This window comes from Malaya genurostris, chromosome 3 (assembly GCF_030247185.1).
Source record: "Malaya genurostris strain Urasoe2022 chromosome 3, Malgen_1.1, whole genome shotgun sequence".
NCBI lineage: Eukaryota > Metazoa > Arthropoda > Insecta > Diptera > Culicidae > Malaya > Malaya genurostris.
In genome coordinates, this window is record NC_080572.1 from 11,286,289 (window position 1) to 11,311,691 (window position 25,403).

Here is a 25,403-nt window from a genome sequence, read left to right on the forward strand (position 1 = left end):
GCACCGATTCACATTCAATCATGCGACATTAAAAATTTACCGGTTGAATGCAATCAAACCTCGTGGAAGCAAACAAATGAATAGAAACCAAATTGCATAGTCATTGCCTCTATCAGTAGGACGTCTCACTGAGAGATAATAAATAAGTAATGTTCGATTCCTATGATAGCTTCACGACTCTGTCAACAAGGTAATCTATAAGTAGTATATTACATATTTACTGAATCATAGTCTTCATGTAAATATTGCGAAACAATCGATTTCTAACCCACGCTATTGCTGTCATATTTCTAGAAGGAAAGGTAATTAAATTCTGTACTTACGCCCCACGTTCCGAGTCCGAGAATGGGAATCGACAGGCCGTTGTTTAGCTTAATCCGTGGTACGTTGGATGCCATTTTTCTCTTATCTGCCTTTCGTCTAGCTGCGAGATTAGATGGATACTCGAGGTGCCGGGTCAGACGGTCTTCTCTGCAGTGCCGAGAATGCTACAGACACCAACAACACGTGCAAAACGACTGAAAGAAGTCGACTACTGATGATTACTATTTATAATCGAAAGAGAATAACGAGCGATGCTTTTGAAAAAAATGTACTTGAAACCACTACATTGTTGAATGACTGTATACGTGATGGCGAATATTGATATACTGTTCCAGCAAACAAATGATATCAAATCTTTGACAGACTGAATATTTACATGCCGGTATATGGATGACTCGTTGCGATAGAAAATACTTCTCATGATTTCAAGTTTTCCTAAATTTATACACTCACCGAGTTTGATACCGGGTGGACAATGTTTATGCCAACAAACTCTCAACACCGTAACTATGATACGACTGGTTCAGTGCCAACTGCGACAGGTTGAAAATAAGTTTATTTGCGAACACGAGCACAGACAGGCAAGTATCGCTTTAAATCGATTACCACGCCAACCGTGGCACTCAGAAATGGATTTGAAAGTGTGTGTTCAGATGTTTTTATGTTGAATAATATTGTGGACCTTTACAAATAGCGGCTTTCAATGAAAGATGAAAGCTTTTCAAGATGATACTTGCCGGTCCAAACAAATCTTCGAGTATTTCTAAAAAAGGTTTAGTATAATATTGGATATGAAATTAGATTTTGATATGTAACCATATTTATGTCATTTTCGCCTGAGAAAACTGGAACTGACCCAGGGTAGTTTCATCAAACAAAAACTTTCCACGAAGCTGTGTTTGGTTCGCACTTAGCAACGGGGGTTTGAGCAAACCTGGTATAAAAACCAGGTTTGAAACTGACTTGATTTTCAGTTCAACAACGTTGAAACTAGCCTCGAAACTCGCTTCAAACAAACGGTTTGACAGCAGTTAGGGTAGAAACCAGCTTCCTACTATGACGTCATGTAGCTGTGGCCAGCATCATTCTGTAAAAACCAAAACAATTAAGAAGAATGGCTAACAAATAATTTGATATTACAAACTACTTGTTTATTCAGTACCCTTTACCGCACTACCCCTCAAATTATCGATCATTTACGCACTTCCCCACAAAACATCGATTTTACTCGATTTGAAATGCTCGAATGTTTGTTTACGCTTTGATTGCCCACCAAATGCCCCAAATGTTGGTTACGATAGCACTTGCTTGAGCGCCTTATCCTTGCCAACGGGCTGGTAGAAACTGGTTAGGTTTAGCATTAATGGCCCGTTTACAATTCTGCTGGCTGCCAGCATGCAGGTGTCAGTGTACTGCCCTCTTAGGAAAAAACGTTCAACGGTGGTCCAATAATTGAATGTATTGGACCAACGAAGGATAACCTTTGAACGTTTTTTTCCTAAGAGGGCAGTACACTGACACCAGCATGCTGGCAGCCAGCAGAAGTGTAAACGGGGCATAAGCGAAAACGACATTATTCTCACTTACAACCACAAATGCAAATGAGATTGGTTTGTTTTCATCAGGAAATGCCTGCATTAAACACGATTCAGACGATCAATCAACTTCGGTAGACGTCAAGACTAATTTAATAATTTTTTTAGCCGAATATTACTCACGTACCCGACGTCAAAATGTTCCGTGAACTTAGTAGGGTGGGACAAGGTTGTATGGGAAAAAGATGAAAAGGTTTATTTTCTCGCCCCACCAAACTTTTTCTGTTCCTTTTGGGTCCTTTAAAAACTATGCAAACTATGTCGATCGGTGAAACTATATTTTCGTGCCCGAGGTTTATTTCATGGTTTGTACGGGATTTAGTATGGGGAAATTGACTTTAAACAAAAATCGGCTGGATACCAATCTATAAACTCTAAAGATCGGTGCATATGTCATTTTTGTGGAAAATTTACCGAGAAAGAAAAGCTGCAAAACAATCCGACATTTGTAGAAAAATTTATTAAAAGAAAACCGGCACAAGGTCCGAAAAATGGCTCATTCTTTAATATATCTGGCACCACTGCTGCTAGATTTTTTTTTTCATATATACGTTTTTCTTCGACGTAGCATTCATAATACATAGTACTTTAAACCTAATACATTTCGAATATCATATTAGTATGTCGGAATTCATTAGTTAATCTAAGCACTGTTATCGAGTGATTTGCTATTATAAATTACATTAAAAATGAACATTTATTTTGTACATGATCTTATTACTGCTTCAGGTTTGTTTGTAAAAGTTCATCACTTCTCTTCAATGTAAGATAGCTGTCCATTGGTTAAACTCATGGAAGAGAAAACAGTCTAACATAAAATATAACTTAAATTGGAACTCCAATGGACTCATTGAAATGATAAAGAAGTTTTTTATGTAAGGAAGGTCACGACAAGCAAGAATGTCACGAACTGGGACACTGGGTAGTCTACCTTGAGTACGCAAGGAATTTATTAGTTGAGATCTGACATCACGATACACCACGTATGTCCAAACGGCATGATCAATATCGCGATAACCTTCGCTACAAGCACAATGATTAGTCTCGGAAAGTCCAATTCGAAGGAGATGTGCATCTAACGTGTAGTGATTGGACGTGAGTCTGAACATCACACGAATGAAATCCCGACTCACATCCAGTCCCCTGAACCATGCCTTTGTCGATATTTTAGGATAATAAAATGCATCCACCGACCTATGCTGCTAGTTGTGGTAATATGATTTAACTAATATAGCCTACAAATTGAATCGGTTTTGAGCCAAATCTAGAAGAATATTATCCTTTTTTGCATCATCGCTCTAAATGACGGTGTGAAATTCAATAGCAACCTATGGGACTACGAGATTTTTTATTTTTTGGGTGACATTATTTGACACATACGCACACACATACATGCACAGACACATATATTGCTCAGCTTGATGAACTGTGTCGAATTATATAGAACACTTAGCCCTCTGGGCCAATTTTCATTAGTATTTTTTTCAAGTGATTGCATAAACTTTCTATATGAGAAAGGCAATAAGTGTACTTTTATAGAAAAGCATCGTTATCATGATCTTTTAACAACACTAACCAGTGAATAAAAGAAATTTACATTTTTTTTACCTGAAAATATAAATTTTAATGTGGCAACCCTGCACGCTGCACGAAATTGAACAAAGCACGCTGCGAACGGAGCAAAGCCGCACATACCGTAGCGTACTAGTTTTGTATCGTCATTTTGAATGACGATTTAAATGCTTTGACACTCACCGCCCTATAATTTCAAAACCGGAAGTCGGATCTTTATGAAATTTCACAGTATATTTAAAGACAATGAGATCTTTAATATGAATCATGATTCGTGTTGAGATCTCTAATAAAAAAAACCTTTTTTATAGCAGCTTTATTTTGTAGCAGCTTAAAACTGTAATTATTTATTTATTAGTAAATTATTAATTTTAATTCAAAACATCTTACAACGTTTGGTTTCCTTTTTTGTACCTCGTGCTAGCCCTAGTTTCCACTGGCAACGACGCGAACAATCTTCCGTCTACGTTGAATTTAATTTTAAGTTTAGGTTTAGTTATAGCTCAATTCACGTTTTACTAACCAAATGAAATATAGCAAATCCAATTTTCAATTTCACTCTGATTATTATAAAGTGTAAATTCCGGCTAAATGTAACATATTTAAATCAATTCAAATGTGTTTATAGGTGTTTATCTCATATACTCACTGTACTAATTACCTTTTCGTATTTCGTACGTATCGCTATAAACCGATATTATCTGTGATAGATTAACAAAACTGTGATAAACCTCTGTGATACAATAGATTATAAGTTTTAATTTAGATTAAGTTGCACAACTTCTGATCTGCTATCAATTATATCAGCTGTCTCTTTTCTGCCTCTCTTTCCAACTGTCAACTCACTCATTGGTCACTTCCGCATACCCAGTGAGTGTGGGCTCACTGGTAGAACTCAACAATTCGTGAAAATCGGCTGAACCGTTGCTGAGAAATCGAGGTGAGTACCGTTTTTGGAGATTTTCTTCACTATTATCGGTGCTTTCGGAAGCGGAAACCGAGGACTAGTAGTCCCAAAGTAGTTTTATATATTTACTAACTAACAAGATCTACCAACTAGATGAATTTAGCAGTAAGTTTTATAAAAATGTACACCTCGTTTTGCTATCGCTTGTGAAAAAATACTTATGAAATTGAACATTTTAACTAATCGCGCTGTAATACCGGATATATGAGAAAGGCAAAAACAATTTCTACACTCCAAGTATTTCGGAAAATTCATAGCTTCTACTGAACAATATAAAGATTTTCAATAACAAAAAATAATTCAGTACTTCACAACTTAGAAGAGGGTAGTTTCCAAAACCACCAATACTGATACAAAGAATTTTCGACATCATGATTTTTTTTGGAAAAAAATTGCTTATCCATTCTATTTGCGAAAAGAAAACTGTCGACTTTCTGAATGGCAATAACAACAGAACACTCGTGTGTTGACGGGTTTGATAGTGTGAAGCGTCGTCATATAATCAAGTGCGAACCGAATGCTTTATTAGCAATCATTTACTAACAGAAAACAATTTTCGTCGGGGACTCGGAAGTCGTTACATCTACAGGGTGATGAGGGATGGATACAAAAATATTTCATTTTTTGAGGAAGTGCACTTTGTACAGCTTGTCTAAGGTGTTTTAAATTAAAGATAGTTTATCCAAGGTCAATTAGTTATTCGGAGTATCTGCATCTGCATTGTCTATGTGAAATAAAAAAATAAACTTTTCCAAAACTCTTCCGATTGATTGAACGTCAAAAAACAATTTTTAAAACAAATCCTTAAATCGTGGTCTCAAAATTTTGCTCCGAATGATTTTCTCTACACCAATCCTTGATCACCCTGTATATCAGCTATACTTTCTAACATCGTCGCCTACTATACCGCATGCTACTTTATCTAAACAAAAACATGCTTACTTCAGCCCGAACGATTCAGTTTGTTTTGAGCCAACACCAAAGTAGGATCATCGGTAAGACGAACTAAAACTTTCCATTTATTCATCATCCATTGAACGATTTACACGATATTTTCCTAACAATAGCACACAATGACATCGAAGGTTCCACTGGCATTTTTCGACAATGCTAACAGCATTCCGATGATTGGACTCGGAACATGGGGAGTAAGTATTTTCAAACAACAATGCCCGGGTTGTTCATTTGAATGTTGATTTCTATATCGCATAGTCGCCCCCAGGTGAGGTTACACAAGCTGTTAAGGATGCTATTGACGCCGGCTATCGTCATATCGACTGTGCTCACGTATATCAAAACGAACACGAGGTGGGTGATGGAATTGCGGCCAAAATTAAGGAAGGAGTTATCAAAAGGTAGTAGTTAAATTTAGTAGTAAACGAAAAAACCATCTTCTAAAGAAATTGTCACTGTTCAGGGAGGACGTTTTTATTACTAGTAAATTGTGGAACACTTTTCACCGGCCGGATTTGGTTGAAGGAGCTCTGTGCAATACACTAAAGAATCTCAAACTTGATTATTTGGATCTGTATCTTATTCACTGGCCCGTTGGTTACAAGGAAGGGGATGAGTTGTTCCCCTTTGGCCCTGATGGGAAAACGTTCATCTTTTCCGATGCCGATTACGTAGATACTTGGAAGGCAATGGAGAAACTGGTGGATGCTGGACTAGTGAAAAACATTGGCCTGTCAAATTTTAACACTAAACAAATTCAGCGAGTGCTAGATGTAGCACGAATCAAACCGGCAACCAACCAAATTGAAAATCATCCTTATCTCCACCAGTCGAAGATAACAGCTTTCTGTGCTGATAACAAAATTATTGTAACAGCCTACAGCCCCCTGGGGTCCCCGGCTAGGCCATGGGTAACGGAAGACGACGTAGTTTTGCTAAACGATGAAACAGTTAAAACTATCGCCAAGAAATATGGCAAAGAACCGGCCCAGATTTTAATCCGTTATCAGATTCAGCTGGGACACGTAGTGATCCCAAAGTCAGTAACTAAATCTCGAATCGCTTCCAATTTCGATGTGTTTGGCTTTGAACTGGCCGCGGAAGATATGAAACAGCTGGCGGCCCTCGAACGGAACGGACGCATATGTCCCGAGTTTGGAGCTTTCGGACATCCGCATCATCCGTTTGAGAATGAAGAATAATCGCGGCCGGCTGTGGATGACCCGACACGATAACATCTTAGCTTGATTGCGCCTGCGTGTGAGAAAATTAGCGCAGATGTTATTTTCTGTAAGTACGCGATGAATTTTCAAGGTCGTCGACTGAAATAAATATTTTGCAGTATATCACAGTACTAGTGAAGTTTTCTTTTGTCGTGAATACGACTTACTTTACTATGGGGCGCCTTTTCAAAATTAGCCATATGGAAGAATGGGCAGAACTTAATCGTGAATATCTCGACTTGTATTAATCGCAGCAACATAATTCTTTCACTATTTCATCAAAAATATGATCAGGAATTTAGGAAAATATTTTAAACAGTGTGAGATAACCACAAACAACTAAAAAATTAAGTTTTCTCAAACTTTGAAAACAACGCGGAAAACTCTTCACTTTTGCTTGGGTTTTTCGCGCAAGGACGACGATTTTGAGGTAGTCAGGCACATATCTTCAACTGAACGATATAAAAGGGGAACCGTGGTCGAAAATCGATCATTTCTTCTCGTGCGTTGGATGAAAGTAGACATCGGGGCAGATGAAAGTAGACAAACGGCGGCATCGGAGAGCGCACCTTCTGCGTGGTTGAAAACCCCAAACGCTCAGGTCGTAGATCTCATTAGCCTTCCGGTCGTCAAGGCGAGAAGCAGCGATGTCAGATCTACGGAAATCTCCGTAGATCTACGGATTCGAACATTTTCTACGGATCTACGGATCTTTAGTTTAGTGAAAATCCAAAATAATTTGACTTGCTTCGTGCACTTTTCGCTGTGCGAAAATCTTCGAGATAAATGTTCCGAACTGTGCTAAATATCGTACACGGAAAGAAATCCGTTACTGCTGTTATGATTAGAAAATCATGAAACCAATCGTTTTACCTTATCGTGAAATCATGAGCAATAACGCTACGCTTTTCATTTAACAAACATCAATTACATATTTGATGTGATAGTTGTTGCTAGAATAATATTCCGAGAGCTATCGTTTAATTCGATTGTGAATTTGGAACACCATCTAACGAAAATCAGAAAAATATTTTGTTCAACCACTTTGATTAACTTGTTTCATAGATATAACAACACAAGCTGATGTATTGATGCACCTAAATATTATGAATAAGACGATTTTTTTGCAAGAATTCGACAGAGTTTTTTTTAATAGGCTTGTTTCACTCGTGTTTTCTCATGCAGTTCGTTTAAGTGTTTAAATTCTGAAACATAAAATCAAAACTGAAGTAATGAACGCACGTAAACACGTTATGTCTTGCGTCGTCGTTTTTCAAAAATAGAAAACAGAATATTTTATTTTAAAAGAATTTCGTCTTGCTTTTCACTGAATTTATATTGCAAAAATGACCATCGTTGCAAAAATCACACATAACGCCTTAATTTATGTTACCATCGTAGCAGAAACACGCCTGAAGTTATACCCAACAACTTCGAGTGCGTTACGTTTAAATTTCATCGAAATCAGTCCGAATGGATCATGATCCGAGAAAATTTTAATCATGGTGTATTATCATAACATGAAAATATATTATTTTCCCCAAATCATGACTCGTTATGCTCATTTCTAGAATCGGAATTTTGCCCGTGTAGAGAATTCCACAATTTTGTCCTTCTAAAAGGCAGAAATGAATCCTGTACTGCATCTTGATAGTTTATTTCAATGAAATATGCAAATCCGAAATGAGATAATCGACGTCAAAAATCGTTGAAAATTTTAGTTTCGCAATTCACACAATCGATCAACTATCAATTCGAGTTCGAAAGTGTAAAGAAATCGTGTCAGTTTTACTCGTATTCACGACATCCAGTTATGTCTCTGACATTACACACCCGTACTTTTTTCCTATCTCTGTCATAGAGCATTTGAATTAGAATGTCTTTGTTTTGTTGTACTCGTAGGGTTGTGCTGGTTTGCATTGCAAGATCGATTAGCAGTTTAGATCGAATTAGTTTGGAAAATTAGAAGCAAATTAATAACAAATTGGTTATCTTATTTAGTTGTGAAAAAATACCATCCCATGTTTGCCTTGTAAGTGAATCTCCAAAACATGACCCCAATCCCAATATAATGAAATTTACACGACATTTGAATCAGTAGTAACATGGTATCAGCCCAACTATCAGCCATCTTGATGAGATTAAAATCGGAACTTCAAAATCAGCTGATTGCAACGTGAACAAACAAGCGATGCAATCACAGGGCTGGAAAAATCACCAAAAATCAAAAATCACCAGTGATCGACGATCACTGCTGATCTTAAGATCACTGATCTTGAACTTTAAAAAATCACTACTGATTTGATCACTACTGATCCTAGCCTAAAGAAAAATCGTCGTTACATAATCGCACTCATCTGATCCTTATGTGATTTGATTTCGTGTAAGATCATGATTATGGAATTAGGAAATCAGAGAAGATTTTAATTCCAAAAAATCATTACTGATGCGATCAGAAATAATTTGAGTAGAAAATCGTTTTTGATGAGGATCAGCAAAAATTGTACAAAGGGGTGAGCAAATGATACAATTGTATAAATTTTGCATAATGCAGGTGATATGCGTGCGAGTGTTCAAATCGGAGAAAATTTTCTATTTTGTCGCTTTTGGGAATCTAATGATGGGTGAAAGAGCGTGTCAATGGGGTTTGAAAATCAATAAGTTTTGATGTTTCGAATGCCTGGAGGTGTTCAAATCGGAGAAAATTTTCTGTTTTGTCGCTTTTGGGAATCTAATGATGGGTGAAAGAGCGTGTCAATGGGGTTTGAAAATCAATAAGTTTTGATGTTTCGAATGCGTCGAGGTGTTCAAATCGGAGAAAATTTTCTGTTTTGTCGCTTTTGGGAATCTAATGATGGGTGAAAGAGCGTGTCAATGGGGCTTCAAAATCAATAAGTTTTGATGTTTCGAATGCGTCGAGGTGTTCAAATCGGAGAAAATTTTCTGGTTTGTCGCTTTTGGGAATCTAATGATGGGTGAAAGAGCGTGTCAATGGGGTTTGAAAATCAATAAGTTTTGATGTTTCGAATGCCTGGAGGTGTTCAAATCGGAGAAAATTTTCTGTTTTGTCGCTTTTGGGAATCTAATGATGGGTGAAAGAGCGTGTCAATGGGGCTTCAAAATCAATAAGTTTTGATGTTTCGAATGCGTCGAGGTGTTCAAATCGGAGAAAATTTTCTGTTTTGTCGCTTTTGGGAATCTAATGATGGGTGAAAGAGCGTGTCAATGGGGCTTCAAAATCAATAAGTTTTGATGTTTCGAATGCGTCGAGGTGTTCAAATCGGAGAAAATTTTCTGGTTTGTCGCTTTTGGGAATCTAATGATGGGTGAAAGAGCGTGTCAATGGGGCTTCAAAATCAATAAGTTTTGATGTTTCGAATGCGTGGAGGTGTTCAAATCAAATCAAAATCAAATCAAAATCAAATCAAAATCAAATCAAAATCAAATCAAAATCAAATCAAAATCAAATCAAAATCAAATCAAAATCAAATCAAAATCAAATCAAAATCAAATCAAAATCAAATCAAAATCAAATCAAAATCAAATCAAAATCAAATCAAAATCAAATCAAAATCAAAATCAAATCAAATCAAAATCAAATCAAAATCAAATCAAAATCAAATCAAAATCAAATCAAAATCAAATCAAAATCAAATCAAAATCAAATCAAAATCAAATCAAAATCAAATCAAAATCAAATCAAAATCAAATCAAAATCAAATCAAAATCAAATCAAAATCAAATCAAAATCAAATCAAAATCAAATCAAAATCAAATCAAAATCAAATCAAAATCAAATCAAAATCAAATCAAAATCAAATCAAAATCAAATCAAAATCAAATCAAAATCAAATCAAAATCAAATCAAAATCAAATCAAAATCAAATCAAAATCAAATCAAAATCAAATCAAAATCAAATCAAAATCAAATCAAAATCAAATCAAAATCAAATCAAAATCAAATCAAAATCAAATCAAAATCAAATCAAAATCAAATCAAAATCAAATCAAAATCAAATCAAAATCAAATCAAAATCAAATCAAAATCAAATCAAAATCAAAATCAAATCAAAATCAAATCAAAATCAAATCAAAATCAAATCAAAATCAAATCAAAATCAAATCAAAATCAAATCAAAATCAAATCAAAATCAAATCAAAATCAAATCAAAATCAAATCAAAATCAAATCAAAATCAAATCAAAATCAAATCAAAATCAAATCAAAATCAAATCAAAATCAAATCAAAATCAAATCAAAATCAAATCAAAATCAAATCAAAATCAAATCAAAATCAAATCAAAATCAAATCAAAATCAAATCAAAATCAAATCAAAATCAAATCAAAATCAAATCAAAATCAAATCAAAATCAAATCAAAATCAAATCAAAATCAAATCAAAATCAAATCAAAATCAAATCAAAATCAAATCAAAATCAAATCAAAATCAAATCAAAATCAAATCAAAATCAAATCAAAATCAAATCAAAATCAAATCAAAATCAAATCAAAATCAAATCAAAATCAAATCAAAATCAAATCAAAATCAAATCAAAATCAAATCAAAATCAAATCAAAATCAAATCAAAATCAAATCAAAATCAAATCAAAATCAAATCAAAATCAAATCAAAATCAAATCAAAATCAAATCAAAATCAAATCAAAATCAAATCAAAATCAAATCAAAATCAAATCAAAATCAAATCAAAATCAAATCAAAATCAAATCAAAATCAAATCAAAATCAAATCAAAATCAAATCAAAATCAAATCAAAATCAAATCAAAATCAAATCAAAATCAAATCAAAATCAAATCAAAATCAAATCAAAATCAAATCAAAATCAAATCAAAATCAAATCAAAATCAAATCAAAATCAAATCAAAATCAAATCAAAATCAAATCAAAATCAAATCAAAATCAAATCAAAATCAAATCAAAATCAAATCAAAATCAAATCAAAATCAAATCAAAATCAAATCAAAATCAAATCAAAATCAAATCAAAATCAAATCAAAATCAAATCAAAATCAAATCAAAATCAAATCAAAATCAAATCAAAATCAAATCAAAATCAAATCAAAATCAAATCAAAATCAAAATCAAATCAAAATCAAATCAAAATCAAATCAAAATCAAATCAAAATCAAATCAAAATCAAATCAAAATCAAATCAAAATCAAATCAAAATCAAATCAAAATCAAATCAAAATCAAATCAAAATCAAATCAAAATCAAATCAAAATCAAATCAAAATCAAATCAAAATCAAATCAAAATCAAATCAAAATCAAATCAAAATCAAATCAAAATCAAATCAAAATCAAATCAAAATCAAATCAAAATCAAATCAAAATCAAATCAAAATCAAATCAAAATCAAATCAAAATCAAATCAAAATCAAATCAAAATCAAATCAAAATCAAATCAAAATCAAATCAAAATCAAATCAAAATCAAATCAAAATCAAATCAAAATCAAATCAAAATCAAATCAAAATCAAATCAAAATCAAATCAAAATCAAATCAAAATCAAATCAAAATCAAATCAAAATCAAATCAAAATCAAATCAAAATCAAATCAAAATCAAATCAAAATCAAATCAAAATCAAATCAAAATCAAATCAAAATCAAATCAAAATCAAATCAAAATCAAATCAAAATCAAATCAAAATCAAATCAAAATCAAATCAAAATCAAATCAAAATCAAATCAAAATCAAATCAAAATCAAATCAAAATCAAATCAAAATCAAATCAAAATCAAATCAAAATCAAATCAAAATCAAATCAAAATCAAATCAAAATCAAATCAAAATCAAATCAAAATCAAATCAAAATCAAATCAAAATCAAATCAAAATCAAATCAAAATCAAATCAAAATCAAATCAAAATCAAATCAAAATCAAATCAAAATCAAATCAAAATCAAATCAAAATCAAATCAAAATCAAATCAAAATCAAATCAAAATCAAATCAAAATCAAATCAAAATCAAATCAAAATCAAATCAAAATCAAATCAAAATCAAATCAAAATCAAATCAAAATCAAATCAAAATCAAATCAAAATCAAATCAAAATCAAATCAAAATCAAATCAAAATCAAATCAAAATCAAATCAAAATCAAATCAAAATCAAATCAAAATCAAATCAAAATCAAATCAAAATCAAATCAAAATCAAATCAAAATCAAATCAAAATCAAATCAAAATCAAATCAAAATCAAATCAAAATCAAATCAAAATCAAATCAAAATCAAATCAAAATCAAATCAAAATCAAATCAAAATCAAATCAAAATCAAATCAAAATCAAATCAAAATCAAATCAAAATCAAATCAAAATCAAATCAAAATCAAATCAAAATCAAATCAAAATCAAATCAAAATCAAATCAAAATCAAATCAAAATCAAATATCAAATCAAAATCAAATCAAAATCAAATCAAAATCAAATCAAAATCAAATCAAAATCAAATCAAAATCAAATCAAAATCAAATCAAAATCAAATCAAAATCAAATCAAAATCAAATCAAAATCAAATCAAAATCAAATCAAAATCAAATCAAAATCAAATCAAAATCAAATCAAAATCAAATCAAAATCAAATCAAAATCAAATCAAAATCAAATCAAAATCAAATCAAAATCAAATCAAAATCAAATCAAAATCAAATCAAAATCAAATCAAAATCAAATCAAAATCAAATCAAAATCAAATCAAAATCAAATCAAAATCAAATCAAAATCAAATCAAAATCAAATCAAAATCAAATCAAAATCAAATCAAAATCAAATCAAAATCAAATCAAAATCAAATCAAAATCAAATCAAAATCAAATCAAAATCAAATCAAAATCAAATCAAAATCAAATCAAAATCAAATCAAAATCAAATCAAAATCAAATCAAAATCAAATCAAAATCAAATCAAAATCAAATCAAAATCAAATCAAAATCAAATCAAAATCAAATCAAAATCAAACAAATGTATATATTTGATAGAAAATAATTATGAAACTGAATATAGATTTCTACTTTATGAAATGTAATAACATGAATTGTAATGCAGTTATAAAATTTAAATTTAGAACTCTAATTTGTATCTTTTGTATGTATTTTGCTAAAGCCGGTATTAAAGCAGTCCCTAGAGCGACTATAATGCCAATTAGTGATATTATGCTGTCCAGATTGGAAACTTGGGGAGTGTTGTAATGGTCGTATTAGTGACGGTGCAAAAAAGGTGCGAAAACTTCAAAACTGTCGCAAAAAATATTTCAATTTGTAAGTGTTTTTAGTTGATGGCAAAACAAAGTCACTATAATCCGGTTTTCGGTAATAGTTGTCAAAAATCTTCTAAATGAAACTTATATTGTTTTCTTAAATATGTCCATAAAAAAGTCATCATTACAAAGTCAGGCTTATGTTAACTTAGGAGCGTAAACAGTTTTTGTTGCTTTGGTTGAAAATATGTAACATCAAACATATAGCATACTAAGTATTGCCATAACATAATTTATGTGACTATTGATAACAAAATCGTTTGCCATCGAATAATATATATATGCTAAATGGCTTGAACGTTACATCAAATGTATATGTATATGTATGAAAATGTATTTACCATTGTTGGAACCAAAAAAATGCTTTATTTTCAACACACGTTCTAACACCAACAATGGATAAACAATAATTTTTATTCTGAGCATAACCTTGCAAGCATTACACTATAAATGCATTCAAAATTCGATTACATTAACATAAACATGGTCGTTATTGTAGAATTTAGAATCATAATGAATATGAATTAATTCTACACGGCTTATTTTCGAACATTACAAACATATGGTAATCGAAAGTGCGAGAAAAAATTGAATATCGCTTGACAAGTTTAAAAGTAGTATCACGAAATTTAAAAAAAGAAACCTTAGAAACCTCGTTTGATTCGATTTGATTTTTGATTGATAATCCTATTGACAGGCTCTGTCACCCATCATTAGATTCCCAAAAGCGACAAAACAGAAAATTTTCTCCGATTTGAACACCTCCACGCATTCGAAACATCAAAACTTATTGATTTTCAAACCTCATTGACACGCTCTTTCACCCATCATTAGATTCCCAAAAGCGACAAAACAGAAAATTTTCTCCGATTTGAACACCTCCACGCATTCGAAACATCAAAACTTATTGATTTTCAAACCTCATTGACACGCTCTTTCACCCATCATTAGATTCCCAAAAGCGACAAAACAGAAAATTTTCTCCGATTTAAACACCTCCACGCATTCGAAACATCAAAACTTATTGATTTTCAAACCCCATTGACACGCTCTTTCACCCATCATTAGATTCCCAAAAGCGACAAACCAGAAAATTTTCTCCGATTTGAACACCTCCACGCATTCGAAACATCAAAACTTATTGATTTTCAAACCCCATTGACACGCTCTTTCACCCATCATTAGATTCCCAAAAGCGACAAACCAGAAAATTTTCTCCGATTTGAACACCTCCACGCATTCGAAACATCAAAACTTATTGATTTTCAAACCTCATTGACACGCTCTTTCACCCATCATTAGATTCCCAAAAGCGACAAAACAGAAAATTTTCTCCGATTTGAACACCTCCACGCATTCGAAACATCAAAACTTATTGATTTTGAAGCCCCATTGACACGCTCTTTCACCCATCATTAGATTCCCAAAAGCGACAAAACAGAAAATTTTCTCCGATTTGAACACCTCCACGCATTCGAAACATCAAAACTTATTGATTTTCAAACCTCATTGACACGCTCTTTCACCCATCATTAGATTCCCAAAAGCGACAAAACAGAAAATTTTCTCCGATTTGAACACCTCCACGCATTCGAAACATCAAAACTTATTGATTTTCAAACCTCATTGACACGCTCTTTCACCCATCATTAGATTCCCAAAAGCGACAAAACAGAAAATTTTCTCCGATTTGAACACCTCCACGCATTCGAAACATCAAAACTTATTGATTTTCAAACCTCATTGACACGCTCTTTCACCCATCATTAGATTCCCAAAAGCGACAAAACAGAAAATTTTCTCCGATTTAAACACCTCCACGCATTCGAAACATCAAAACTTATTGATTTTCAAACCCCATTGACACGCTCTTTCACCCATCATTAGATTCCCAAAAGCGACAAACCAGAAAATTTTCTCCGATTTGAACACCTCCACGCATTCGAAACATCAAAACTTATTGATTTTCAAACCCCATTGACACGCTCTTTCACCCATCATTAGATTCCCAAAAGCGACAAACCAGAAAATTTTCTCCGATTTGAACACCTCCACGCATTCGAAACATCAAAACTTATTGATTTTCAAACCTCATTGACACGCTCTTTCACCCATCATTAGATTCCCAAAAGCGACAAAACAGAAAATTTTCTCCGATTTGAACACCTCCACGCATTCGAAACATCAAAACTTATTGATTTTGAAGCCCCATTGACACGCTCTTTCACCCATCATTAGATTCCCAAAAGCGACAAAACAGAAAATTTTCTCCGATTTGAACACCTCCACGCATTCGAAACATCAAAACTTATTGATTTTCAAACCTCATTGACACGCTCTTTCACCCATCATTAGATTCCCAAAAGCGACAAAACAGAAAATTTTCTCCGATTTGAACACCTCCACGCATTCGAAACATCAAAACTTATTGATTTTCAAACCCCATTGACACGCTCTTTCACCCATCATTAGATTCCCAAAAGCGACAAACCAGAAAATTTTCTCCGATTTGAACACCTCCACGCATTCGAAACATCAAAACTTATTGATTTTCAAACCTCATTGACACGCTCTTTCACCCATCATTAGATTCCCAAAAGCGACAAACCAGAAAATTTTCTCCGATTTGAACACCTCCACGCATTCGAAACATCAAAACTTATTGATTTTCAAACCCCATTGACACGCTCTTTCACCCATCATTAGATTCCCAAAAGCGACAAACCAGAAAATTTTCTCCGATTTGAACACCTCCACGCATTCGAAACATCAAAACTTATTGATTTTCAAACCCCATTGACACGCTCTTTCACCCATCATTAGATTCCCAAAAGCGACAAACCAGAAAATTTTCTCCGATTTGAACACCTCCACGCATTCGAAACATCAAAACTTATTGATTTTCAAACCCCATTGACACGCTCTTTCACCCATCATTAGATTCCCAAAAGCGACAAACCAGAAAATTTTCTCCGATTTGAACACCTCCACGCATTCGAAACATCAAAACTTATTGATTTTCAAACCTCATTGACACGCTCTTTCACCCATCATTAGATTCCCAAAAGCGACAAAACAGAAAATTTTCTCCGATTTGAACACCTCCACGCATTCGAAACATCAAAACTTATTGATTTTGAAGCCCCATTGACACGCTCTTTCACCCATCATTAGATTCCCAAAAGCGACAAACCAGAAAATTTTCTCCGATTTAAACACCTCCACGCATTCGAAACATCAAAACTTATTGATTTTCAAACCCCATTGACACGCTCTTTCACCCATCATTAGATTCCCAAAAGCGACAAAACAGAAAATTTTCTCCGATTTGAACACCTCCACGCATTCGAAACATCAAAACTTATTGATTTTCAAACCCCATTGACACGCTCTTTCACCCATCATTAGATTCCCAAAAGCGACAAAACAGAAAATTTTCTCCGATTTGAACACCTCCACGCATTCGAAACATCAAAACTTATTGATTTTGAAGCCCCATTGACACGCTCTTTCACCCATCATTAGATTCCCAAAAGCGACAAACCAGAAAATTTTCTCCGATTTAAACACCTCCACGCATTCGAAACATCAAAACTTATTGATTTTCAAACCCCATTGACACGCTCTTTCACCCATCATTAGATTCCCAAAAGCGACAAAACAGAAAATTTTCTCCGATTTGAACACCTCCACGCATTCGAAACATCAAAACTTATTGATTTTCAAACCTCATTGACACGCTCTTTCACCCATCATTAGATTCCCAAAAGCGACAAAACAGAAAATTTTCTCCGATTTGAACACCTCCACGCATTCGAAACATCAAAACTTATTGATTTTCAAACCCCATTGACACGCTCTTTCACCCATCATTAGATTCCCAAAAGCGACAAACCAGAAAATTTTCTCCGATTTGAACACCTCCACGCATTCGAAACATCAAAACTTATTGATTTTCAAACCCCATTGACACGCTCTTTCACCCATCATTAGATTCCCAAAAGCGACAAACCAGAAAATTTTCTCCGATTTGAACACCTCCACGCATTCGAAACATCAAAACTTATTGATTTTCAAACCTCATTGACACGCTCTTTCACCCATCATTAGATTCCCAAAAGCGACAAAACAGAAAATTTTCTCCGATTTGAACACCTCCACGCATTCGAAACATCAAAACTTATTGATTTTGAAGCCCCATTGACACGCTCTTTCACCCATCATTAGATTCCCAAAAGCGACAAACCAGAAAATTTTCTCCGATTTAAACACCTCCACGCATTCGAAACATCAAAACTTATTGATTTTCAAACCCCATTGACACGCTCTTTCACCCATCATTAGATTCCCAAAAGCGACAAAACAGAAAATTTTCTCCGATTTGAACACCTCCACGCATTCGAAACATCAAAACTTATTGATTTTGAAGCCCCATTGACACGCTCTTTCACCCATCATTAGATTCCCAAAAGCGACAAACCAGAAAATTTTCTCCGATTTGAACACCTCCACGCATTCGAAACATCAAAACTTATTGATTTTCAAACCCCATTGACACGCTCTTTCACCCATCATTAGATTCCCAAAAGCGACAAAACAGAAAATTTTCTCCGATTTAAACACCTCCACGCATTCGAAACATCAAAACTTATTGATTTTCAAACCCCATTGACACGCTCTTTCACCCATCATTAGATTCCCAAAAGCGACAAAACAGAAAATTTTCTCCGATTTGAACACCTCCACGCATTCGAAACATCAAAACTTATTGATTTTCAAACCCCATTGACACGCTCTTTCACCCATCATTAGATTCCCAAAAGCGACAAACCAGAAAATTTTCTCCGATTTGAACACCTCCACGCATTCGAAACATCAAAACTTATTGATTTTCAAACCCCATTGACACGCTCTTTCACCCATCATTAGATTCCCAAAAGCGACAAAACAGAAAATTTTCTCCGATTTAAACACCTCCACGCATTCGAAACATCAAAACTTATTGATTTTCAAACCCCATTGACACGCTCTTTCACCCATCATTAGATTCCCAAAAGCGACAAAACAGAAAATTTTCTCCGATTTGAACACCTCCACGCATTCGAAACATCAAAACTTATTGATTTTCAAACCCCATTGACACGCTCTTTCACCCATCATTAGATTCCCAAAAGCGACAAACCAGAAAATTTTCTCCGATTTGAACACCTCCACGCATTCGAAACATCAAAACTTATTGATTTTCAAACCCCATTGACACGCTCTTTCACCCATCATTAGATTCCCAAAAGCGACAAACCAGAAAATTTTCTCCGATTTGAACACCTCCACGCATTCGAAACATCAAAACTTATTGATTTTCAAACCTCATTGACACGCTCTTTCACCCATCATTAGATTCCCAAAAGCGACAAAACAGAAAATTTTCACCGATTCAAACACCTCCACGCATTCGAAACATCAAAACTTATTGATTTTCAAACCCCATTGACACGCTCTTTCACCCATCATTAGATTCCCAAAAGCGACAAAACAGAAAATTTTCTCCGATTTGAACACCTCCACGCATTCGAAACATCAAAACTTATTGATTTTGAAGCCCCATTGACACGCTCTTTCACCCATCATTAGATTCCCAAAAGCGACAAAACAGAAAATTTTCTCCGATTTGAACACCTCCACGCATTCGAAACATCAAAACTTATTGATTTTCAAACCTCATTGACACGCTCTTTCACCCATCATTAGATTCCCAAAAGCGACAAAACAGAAAATTTTCTCCGATTTAAACACCTCCACGCATTCGAAACATCAAAACTTATTGATTTTCAAACCCCATTGACACGCTCTTTCACCCATCATTAGATTCCCAAAAGCGACAAAACAGAAAATTTTCTCCGATTTGAACACCTCCACGCATTCGAAACATCAAAACTTATTGATTTTGAAGCCCCATTGACACGCTCTTTCACCCATCATTAGATTCCCAAAAGCGACAAAACAGAAAATTTTCTCCGATTTGAACACCTCCACGCATTCGAAACATCAAAACTTATTGATTTTCAAACCCCATTGACACGCTCTTTCACCCATCATTAGATTCCCAAAAGCGACAAAACAGAAAATTTTCTCCGATTTGAACACCTCCACGCATTCGAAACATCAAAATTGATTGATTTTGAAGCCCCATTGACACGCTCTTTCACCCATCATTAGATTCCCAAAAGCGACAAAACAGAAAATTTTCTCCGATTTGAACACCTCCACGCATTCGAAACATCAAAACTTATTGATTTTCAAACCCCATTGACACGCTCTTTCACCCATCATTAGATTCCCAAAAGCGACAAAACAGAAAATTTTCTCCGATTTGAACACCTCCACGCATTCGAAACATCAAAATTGATTGATTTTGAAGCCCCATTGACACGCCCTATTACGTACCGCTAATCTTTTGTTGGATGCATAATTTTCTATTGTCATCAATTTTCGCACCCCTCACCAGATGAAACACAACATCAACGATTTAAAAAGTAAATCAATTTGCATTCATGTCTGATCACGATCACGTTTGATTTTTGTCACAATGCTCAAAACAGATCAAATCATCCAATGATTGATCTTACAAAAATCTAGATCAGCTGTGTTTCAAAATCAGCAGTGATTTTGTGTAACGGAAGATCATTGCCGATCGTCCTAGATGTGATTTGGAGATGACTGATCAACTGATCGTAAAAAGATCAGATCAGTAGTGATCTTTAAAGGAAAGATCACAAGTGATTCATGATCAGTAGTGATCGTGATTTGATGATTTTTTGATCGTGATTTTGCCAGCCCTGTGCAATCATATTATGGATTACCTTGTTTATTGCACGAAAATTAGAGATTTAAGGATCGATTCTCTCACAATAGCCTGTCGGTTTACCTAGAGTACAGAAGATAGTGTTTTGGAACATCAAGTGGAAGTAATTTTCACAATTTGAGAGTCGCAATCAGTATCAAAACATCGCAGTGTTTTGGGAAAACGTACAGAATTGTAAAGTAACGTTATGTTTAATTGCCTGCTCCAAACATGTGCATGAAAATAGATGTTAATGCACAAAATATTTTTATCTGTATATTTAAAGTCCTACTGAACTATGAAGGATGAATCCGACTGTATTTTTGAAGTCACGATAAATAAGCTAATTGCTGTTGTGGTTTGTCGTCATTTGACAGCGCAGGAATTAAGTTTCACTCAATAGTCATAACCTCACAAAATGAACATCGTTTGACTGTTATCAGTCGGTGGTTCACATGTTCAGATGTAATTTTATAGTGCCATTTATCCTATCTATTCCACAGCATTCCAAACAAACCCTTGATAGCTGTCAAAGATGGGAATGATTCATCGGTAGTTCATTTGGGACGCCATCGAAGAAAACTTAACGAAATGATTCTTAGAATTTGGAAGAACTAGTTCACATAATAGAAGATTTGAAACTGAAAGAAGGAACGAAAATGGGGAAATTCAAAGGAGAGACAAGAACCGAAAATATGTGGTGAGAGATTCGGCGTGTATTGTGCCGGTGAGCTCGGTTGAATTTTGCATTTACTTCACGCCATCTTAGCGGTTTGCGCAGAACGGTGAGGTGACATTAGCAATTCAACATTCAACTGCTAATGCACTATTAAATCGAAAACGAAACGTAAAACGGAAAGAACGTCAATGTTTCGAAAAGAGTGTTAGGGGAGTTCAAAACAGATGTAATAATGTAAACAATATTTGAAAATTCTCTCAGACCTATTAAATGACAAAAATGTTATATTATATCTCAGGAGGCGCTAGTGCGCATGTAAAAATTAAATTTCTGAAGAGTTGCTTGAAATTGATGACTTCGACATAGTTTTTAAACAAGTCGGTGGATGATAGACAAATTGAAAAATTCTATTTAAAATGTTCAAAACGACGAATGAAACAATGAGAGATTCTCTTTGTTTATTTTCTCTTTCGATTATTGCGAAATATTCAAATTAAAACCGCAATAATCGAAAGAGAATGTAAACAAAGATAATCTCTCATTGTTACATTCGTCGTTTTGAACATTTTATACAGAATTATTTCCCAGGATACGCTAGTGAGAAACTAAAATACTAGAATAAAATAGTTATCGGAACGTTTAGATAGAGTAAAATCCATGTTTTGTACAAATCGTATCAATTATATGTAGTTTTATTCCCTGGAAGGATTCGTAGTGTCAGTAGGATCGTAGCACCAGCCATGCAATGGTTCTGTACACTATGAATCGGCTGCGAAGTCAGTTGAAACAGAAGGTCAAATTCCACTACAGGAATGTAATACCAAGGCTTTGCTTTGTATGATTATATATAATGCTGTAGTGTTTGACGACTAGACGTCGGTTAATGATGTTTATGTTAAAGTCTGGTCGGTTAATGATATTTATCTTCTGGTTTAAGGACTCTGTGGCCCTTATTACCATTCTCACTTCCACTTCCACTTTCACTTCACTTGAGTTTACCTATTACCAGTATCACGCTCAGTGAAGTAATCACTGTAGTGAAAAAATCATTTTTTTTTCCAACAAAATTTTGGTGATTCATAATAACAACAAGCTCATGTAAGTAATTACTTTTTTCTCTGAAGCGACTTTCGAGATAAAGACCTTCATTCACTTCACTTGGTTTTCACCGTGAAGTGATACCGATAATAAGGCAAAACTCACTTCACTTGGTTTTCACCGTGTAGTGATACCTGTAATAAGGGCCAGTAACTGCACACAAAGACACGGTAACATCAGTTTGAAAGAGGAATTTTGTTTTCTTTACGATTATCGACGCTAACGGACATTCAATTGAAAAATAACATACTCAGGGAGTCAATTTAAGTTACATAAAAATTATGGATTTATTAAAAGTTTTGAGTAATTTTTGATCAAATTGATTTTATTACCATTTTGTCCTCAAATATCGCACGCACCCTGTTTATTCACATTCTGAGTTTCCAAACCAAAATAGTTTTGTATTGATTTTCATAAGTTAATAAGTTTTTGGCAACTTAATTGTGCTGTTGAAAGAACCATATTGTTTCCTGAAGAAAAACGCAGGTACTTTGTGACAACCCACAGTATTCAGCTTTTCACATGCAACATTCGATCTAGAAATGAAAACTATTTTTTATTTCTTCATAAATCAATAAATCGGCGCCTCAAAATTCAATTCCAAAAGGGTAGTATTTATGCTTTTTCAACGGTGGAAACGGAAGTGTTCGTTCCGACTGGAACCCATCCATGATCTGCATCTCTTCATCAGTTAAAGTGAAATTGAACACATCGAGATTCTGTGTGATACGTGCTTCCTTGGTAGAATAGGGAATCGGAATTGTTCCTAATTGTATCTATGGAAAGATTATTAGGTACTAATTTAGCACTTCTTTAATTCTAAACCTTATCTTACTAGATATCTGAGGATTACTTGACCGTCGGTCTTTCCATACTTGCGTCCAATTTCGAGCACTTTTGGATCTCCCAGAGCCGACTTATTACCATACGTTAACCGATGCGGGCGACCCATCGGACCAAAGGCTGTTACCGTAATGCCGTGACTTTTACAGAATTCCATCAGTTTTTTCTGATTCCAACCAGGATTGACCTCAATCTGATTGTTAACTGGTTTAATCTCAGCCATCGCTAAAATTCGCTTGATTTGCTCGCTATTAAAATTTGACAGACCGATGCTACGAACTTTGCCACTATTAACCAACTTTTCCATGGCCTTCCATGTTTCGACGTAGTCCACATCAGAGTATAGAGGATTTCCATCAGCGTCTTTCGGTTGCATGTCTCCATATTCGTAACCTTGAAATTGGAGTCCCATCGGGGAGTGCATCAGATACAGATCGATGTAATCGATGTTGAGCATATCGAACGACCTCTGAAACGCTTCGGCAACGTAATTTGGATCGTGGAACGTATTCCATAGCTGATAACATAATAAATCAATTAATTACCTGGACGATCATTTCATAACACTATCACCTTCGACGTAACGAACAAATCTTCACGCTTGACTATGCCTTCGGAAATTTTTGCCCGTATTGCTTCACCTACTTCGACTTCATTCTCGTACAGGAAAGCGGTATCAATGTGCCTATAACCAGAGTCGATTGCTTTCTTCACTAGGTCAAATCCTTGTTCACGCGTGGCCTTTCAATGTCAAATGAAAAGTTTTGCTTTCAGCGTAATTCGCATCTGCAAAGTATGCAGCAGGCTTACCAAGTATGTACCGTATCCTATTCCAGGTATTTCGTAGCCGTTTCCGAGACTAACACCAGGAACGGACTTCGACATATTCAACGCAATGCGAGATTACAAACAACTGTCTGGCAAGAAACCGTCTGACAAAACAAACACTGCACACTCTCTTATAAATGGAAACTGCACTACGCGAAATGGTACCACTACAGCCGCGCGAAGTTTAAAATGAGCAAAATATTGCGAGCGTCGCGCCCGCTAGATTGGAGTTAGTGTGAACGAGGAAACATTACAGACTCTCATAGTAACAGACCGGCGAATACTAGCCGCACTGAAAGACCGAAATCAGCATTTTTGCGAAAAAAATAGTTGATTTTCTTATTTTAATTAGTTATTTTTTGAGACAACTAAAGAAATCTTACTTTTGCTAATTTAGATTTTTTAATTCTCAATCCCTGAATAATAATAAAATACTCGTTGAAATGGCTATTTTTGAATTCACCAATTAAACGTGCTGTCATTGCTTAAGTAAGGTACATTCCATGTCCATTCAACTAATTTTTTAGTTGAATTAGAAAAATAAAATGTTGTTTTCAACCAACATGAATGGATGAATTGGCTTCTGTAAGTCTGCAGCTTTATGGTGCCGTGTCACCGAAAAAACGGTAACACCGGAATGACTACTAGCCACTAGATGGCACACTACTATTAAAAAAAATTAAAAATTAAAATTAAAGAAAAACCTAGTGGTGTAACAATGCCTTTTTCATATTACTTATATTTTCAAAAACATGACTAGAAGATTCTGTTAAGTTTCTTTTTTTCAACCTTGAATAAAATCAAAAACTTTCTTCAGTATAAACTACCATCACCTTTTCAATCATTAAATGGCAAAGTACGTCCGTTAGTTGACTGAGTCACCCAAGCCGCTGATGAGTAAATGGTCCATACAAATTTATATAGTCCCACTTGCTAACCAAGCTCAAATTACAGTAAGAACTAATAAAATTCATTTCAATCCCACATTAAGTCATTACAAAAGGAATTTTTGCGTCATTTGACAATTTATACAGTAAAAATATCTGAAAATTTCTCAGCTCAAAAAAATCTTGTGTTTTCACATCTTATAAAATGGAATAAATGGAGCGTCATGTTTCAAACTAATTTATATGCAAGAACATGTAGAATTGTGTGATTTGAAAATTACATGGCTTGAAATCGAATGAAATAAAAAA

The 25,403-nt window shown here is 34.3% G+C and overlaps 2 protein-coding genes and 2 long non-coding RNA genes across 4 annotated transcripts; 1 reads left to right on the forward strand and 3 right to left on the reverse strand.

The window, feature by feature from the left end:
• Window positions 1–252: 252 nt before the first annotated feature.
• LOC131436692 (uncharacterized) lies at window positions 253–1,643 on the reverse strand. Its single transcript, XR_009230660.1, has 3 exons — window positions 1,472–1,643; window positions 778–1,411; window positions 253–518 (listed from the first exon to the last, which is right to left on the reverse strand). It is a non-coding gene; the product is annotated as an uncharacterized LOC131436692 (long non-coding RNA).
• Window positions 1,644–5,345: 3,702 nt separating this feature from the next.
• Window positions 5,346–6,766, forward strand: LOC131437524 (aldo-keto reductase family 1 member B1-like). Its single transcript, XM_058606927.1, has 4 exons — window positions 5,346–5,453; window positions 5,526–5,606; window positions 5,671–5,813; window positions 5,876–6,766. Exons 2-4 carry the CDS (start codon window positions 5,532–5,534, stop codon window positions 6,612–6,614), a joined length of 957 nt encoding a protein of 318 aa, XP_058462910.1. The 5' UTR covers window positions 5,346–5,453; window positions 5,526–5,531; the 3' UTR covers window positions 6,615–6,766.
• On the reverse strand, window positions 6,496–8,659 carry LOC131437525 (uncharacterized). Its single transcript, XR_009230770.1, has 2 exons — window positions 8,475–8,659; window positions 6,496–6,779 (listed from the first exon to the last, which is right to left on the reverse strand). It is a non-coding gene; the product is annotated as an uncharacterized LOC131437525 (long non-coding RNA).
• Window positions 8,660–22,833: 14,174 nt separating this feature from the next.
• On the reverse strand, window positions 22,834–24,343 carry LOC131437496 (1,5-anhydro-D-fructose reductase-like). The gene is made up of 4 exons (XM_058606882.1): window positions 24,190–24,343; window positions 23,953–24,120; window positions 23,372–23,896; window positions 22,834–23,312 (listed from the first exon to the last, which is right to left on the reverse strand). The coding sequence occupies exons 1-4, from the start codon at window positions 24,262–24,264 to the stop codon at window positions 23,124–23,126; spliced, it is 957 nt and encodes a 318-aa protein (XP_058462865.1). The 5' UTR covers window positions 24,265–24,343; the 3' UTR covers window positions 22,834–23,123.
• Window positions 24,344–25,403: the final 1,060 nt, after the last annotated feature.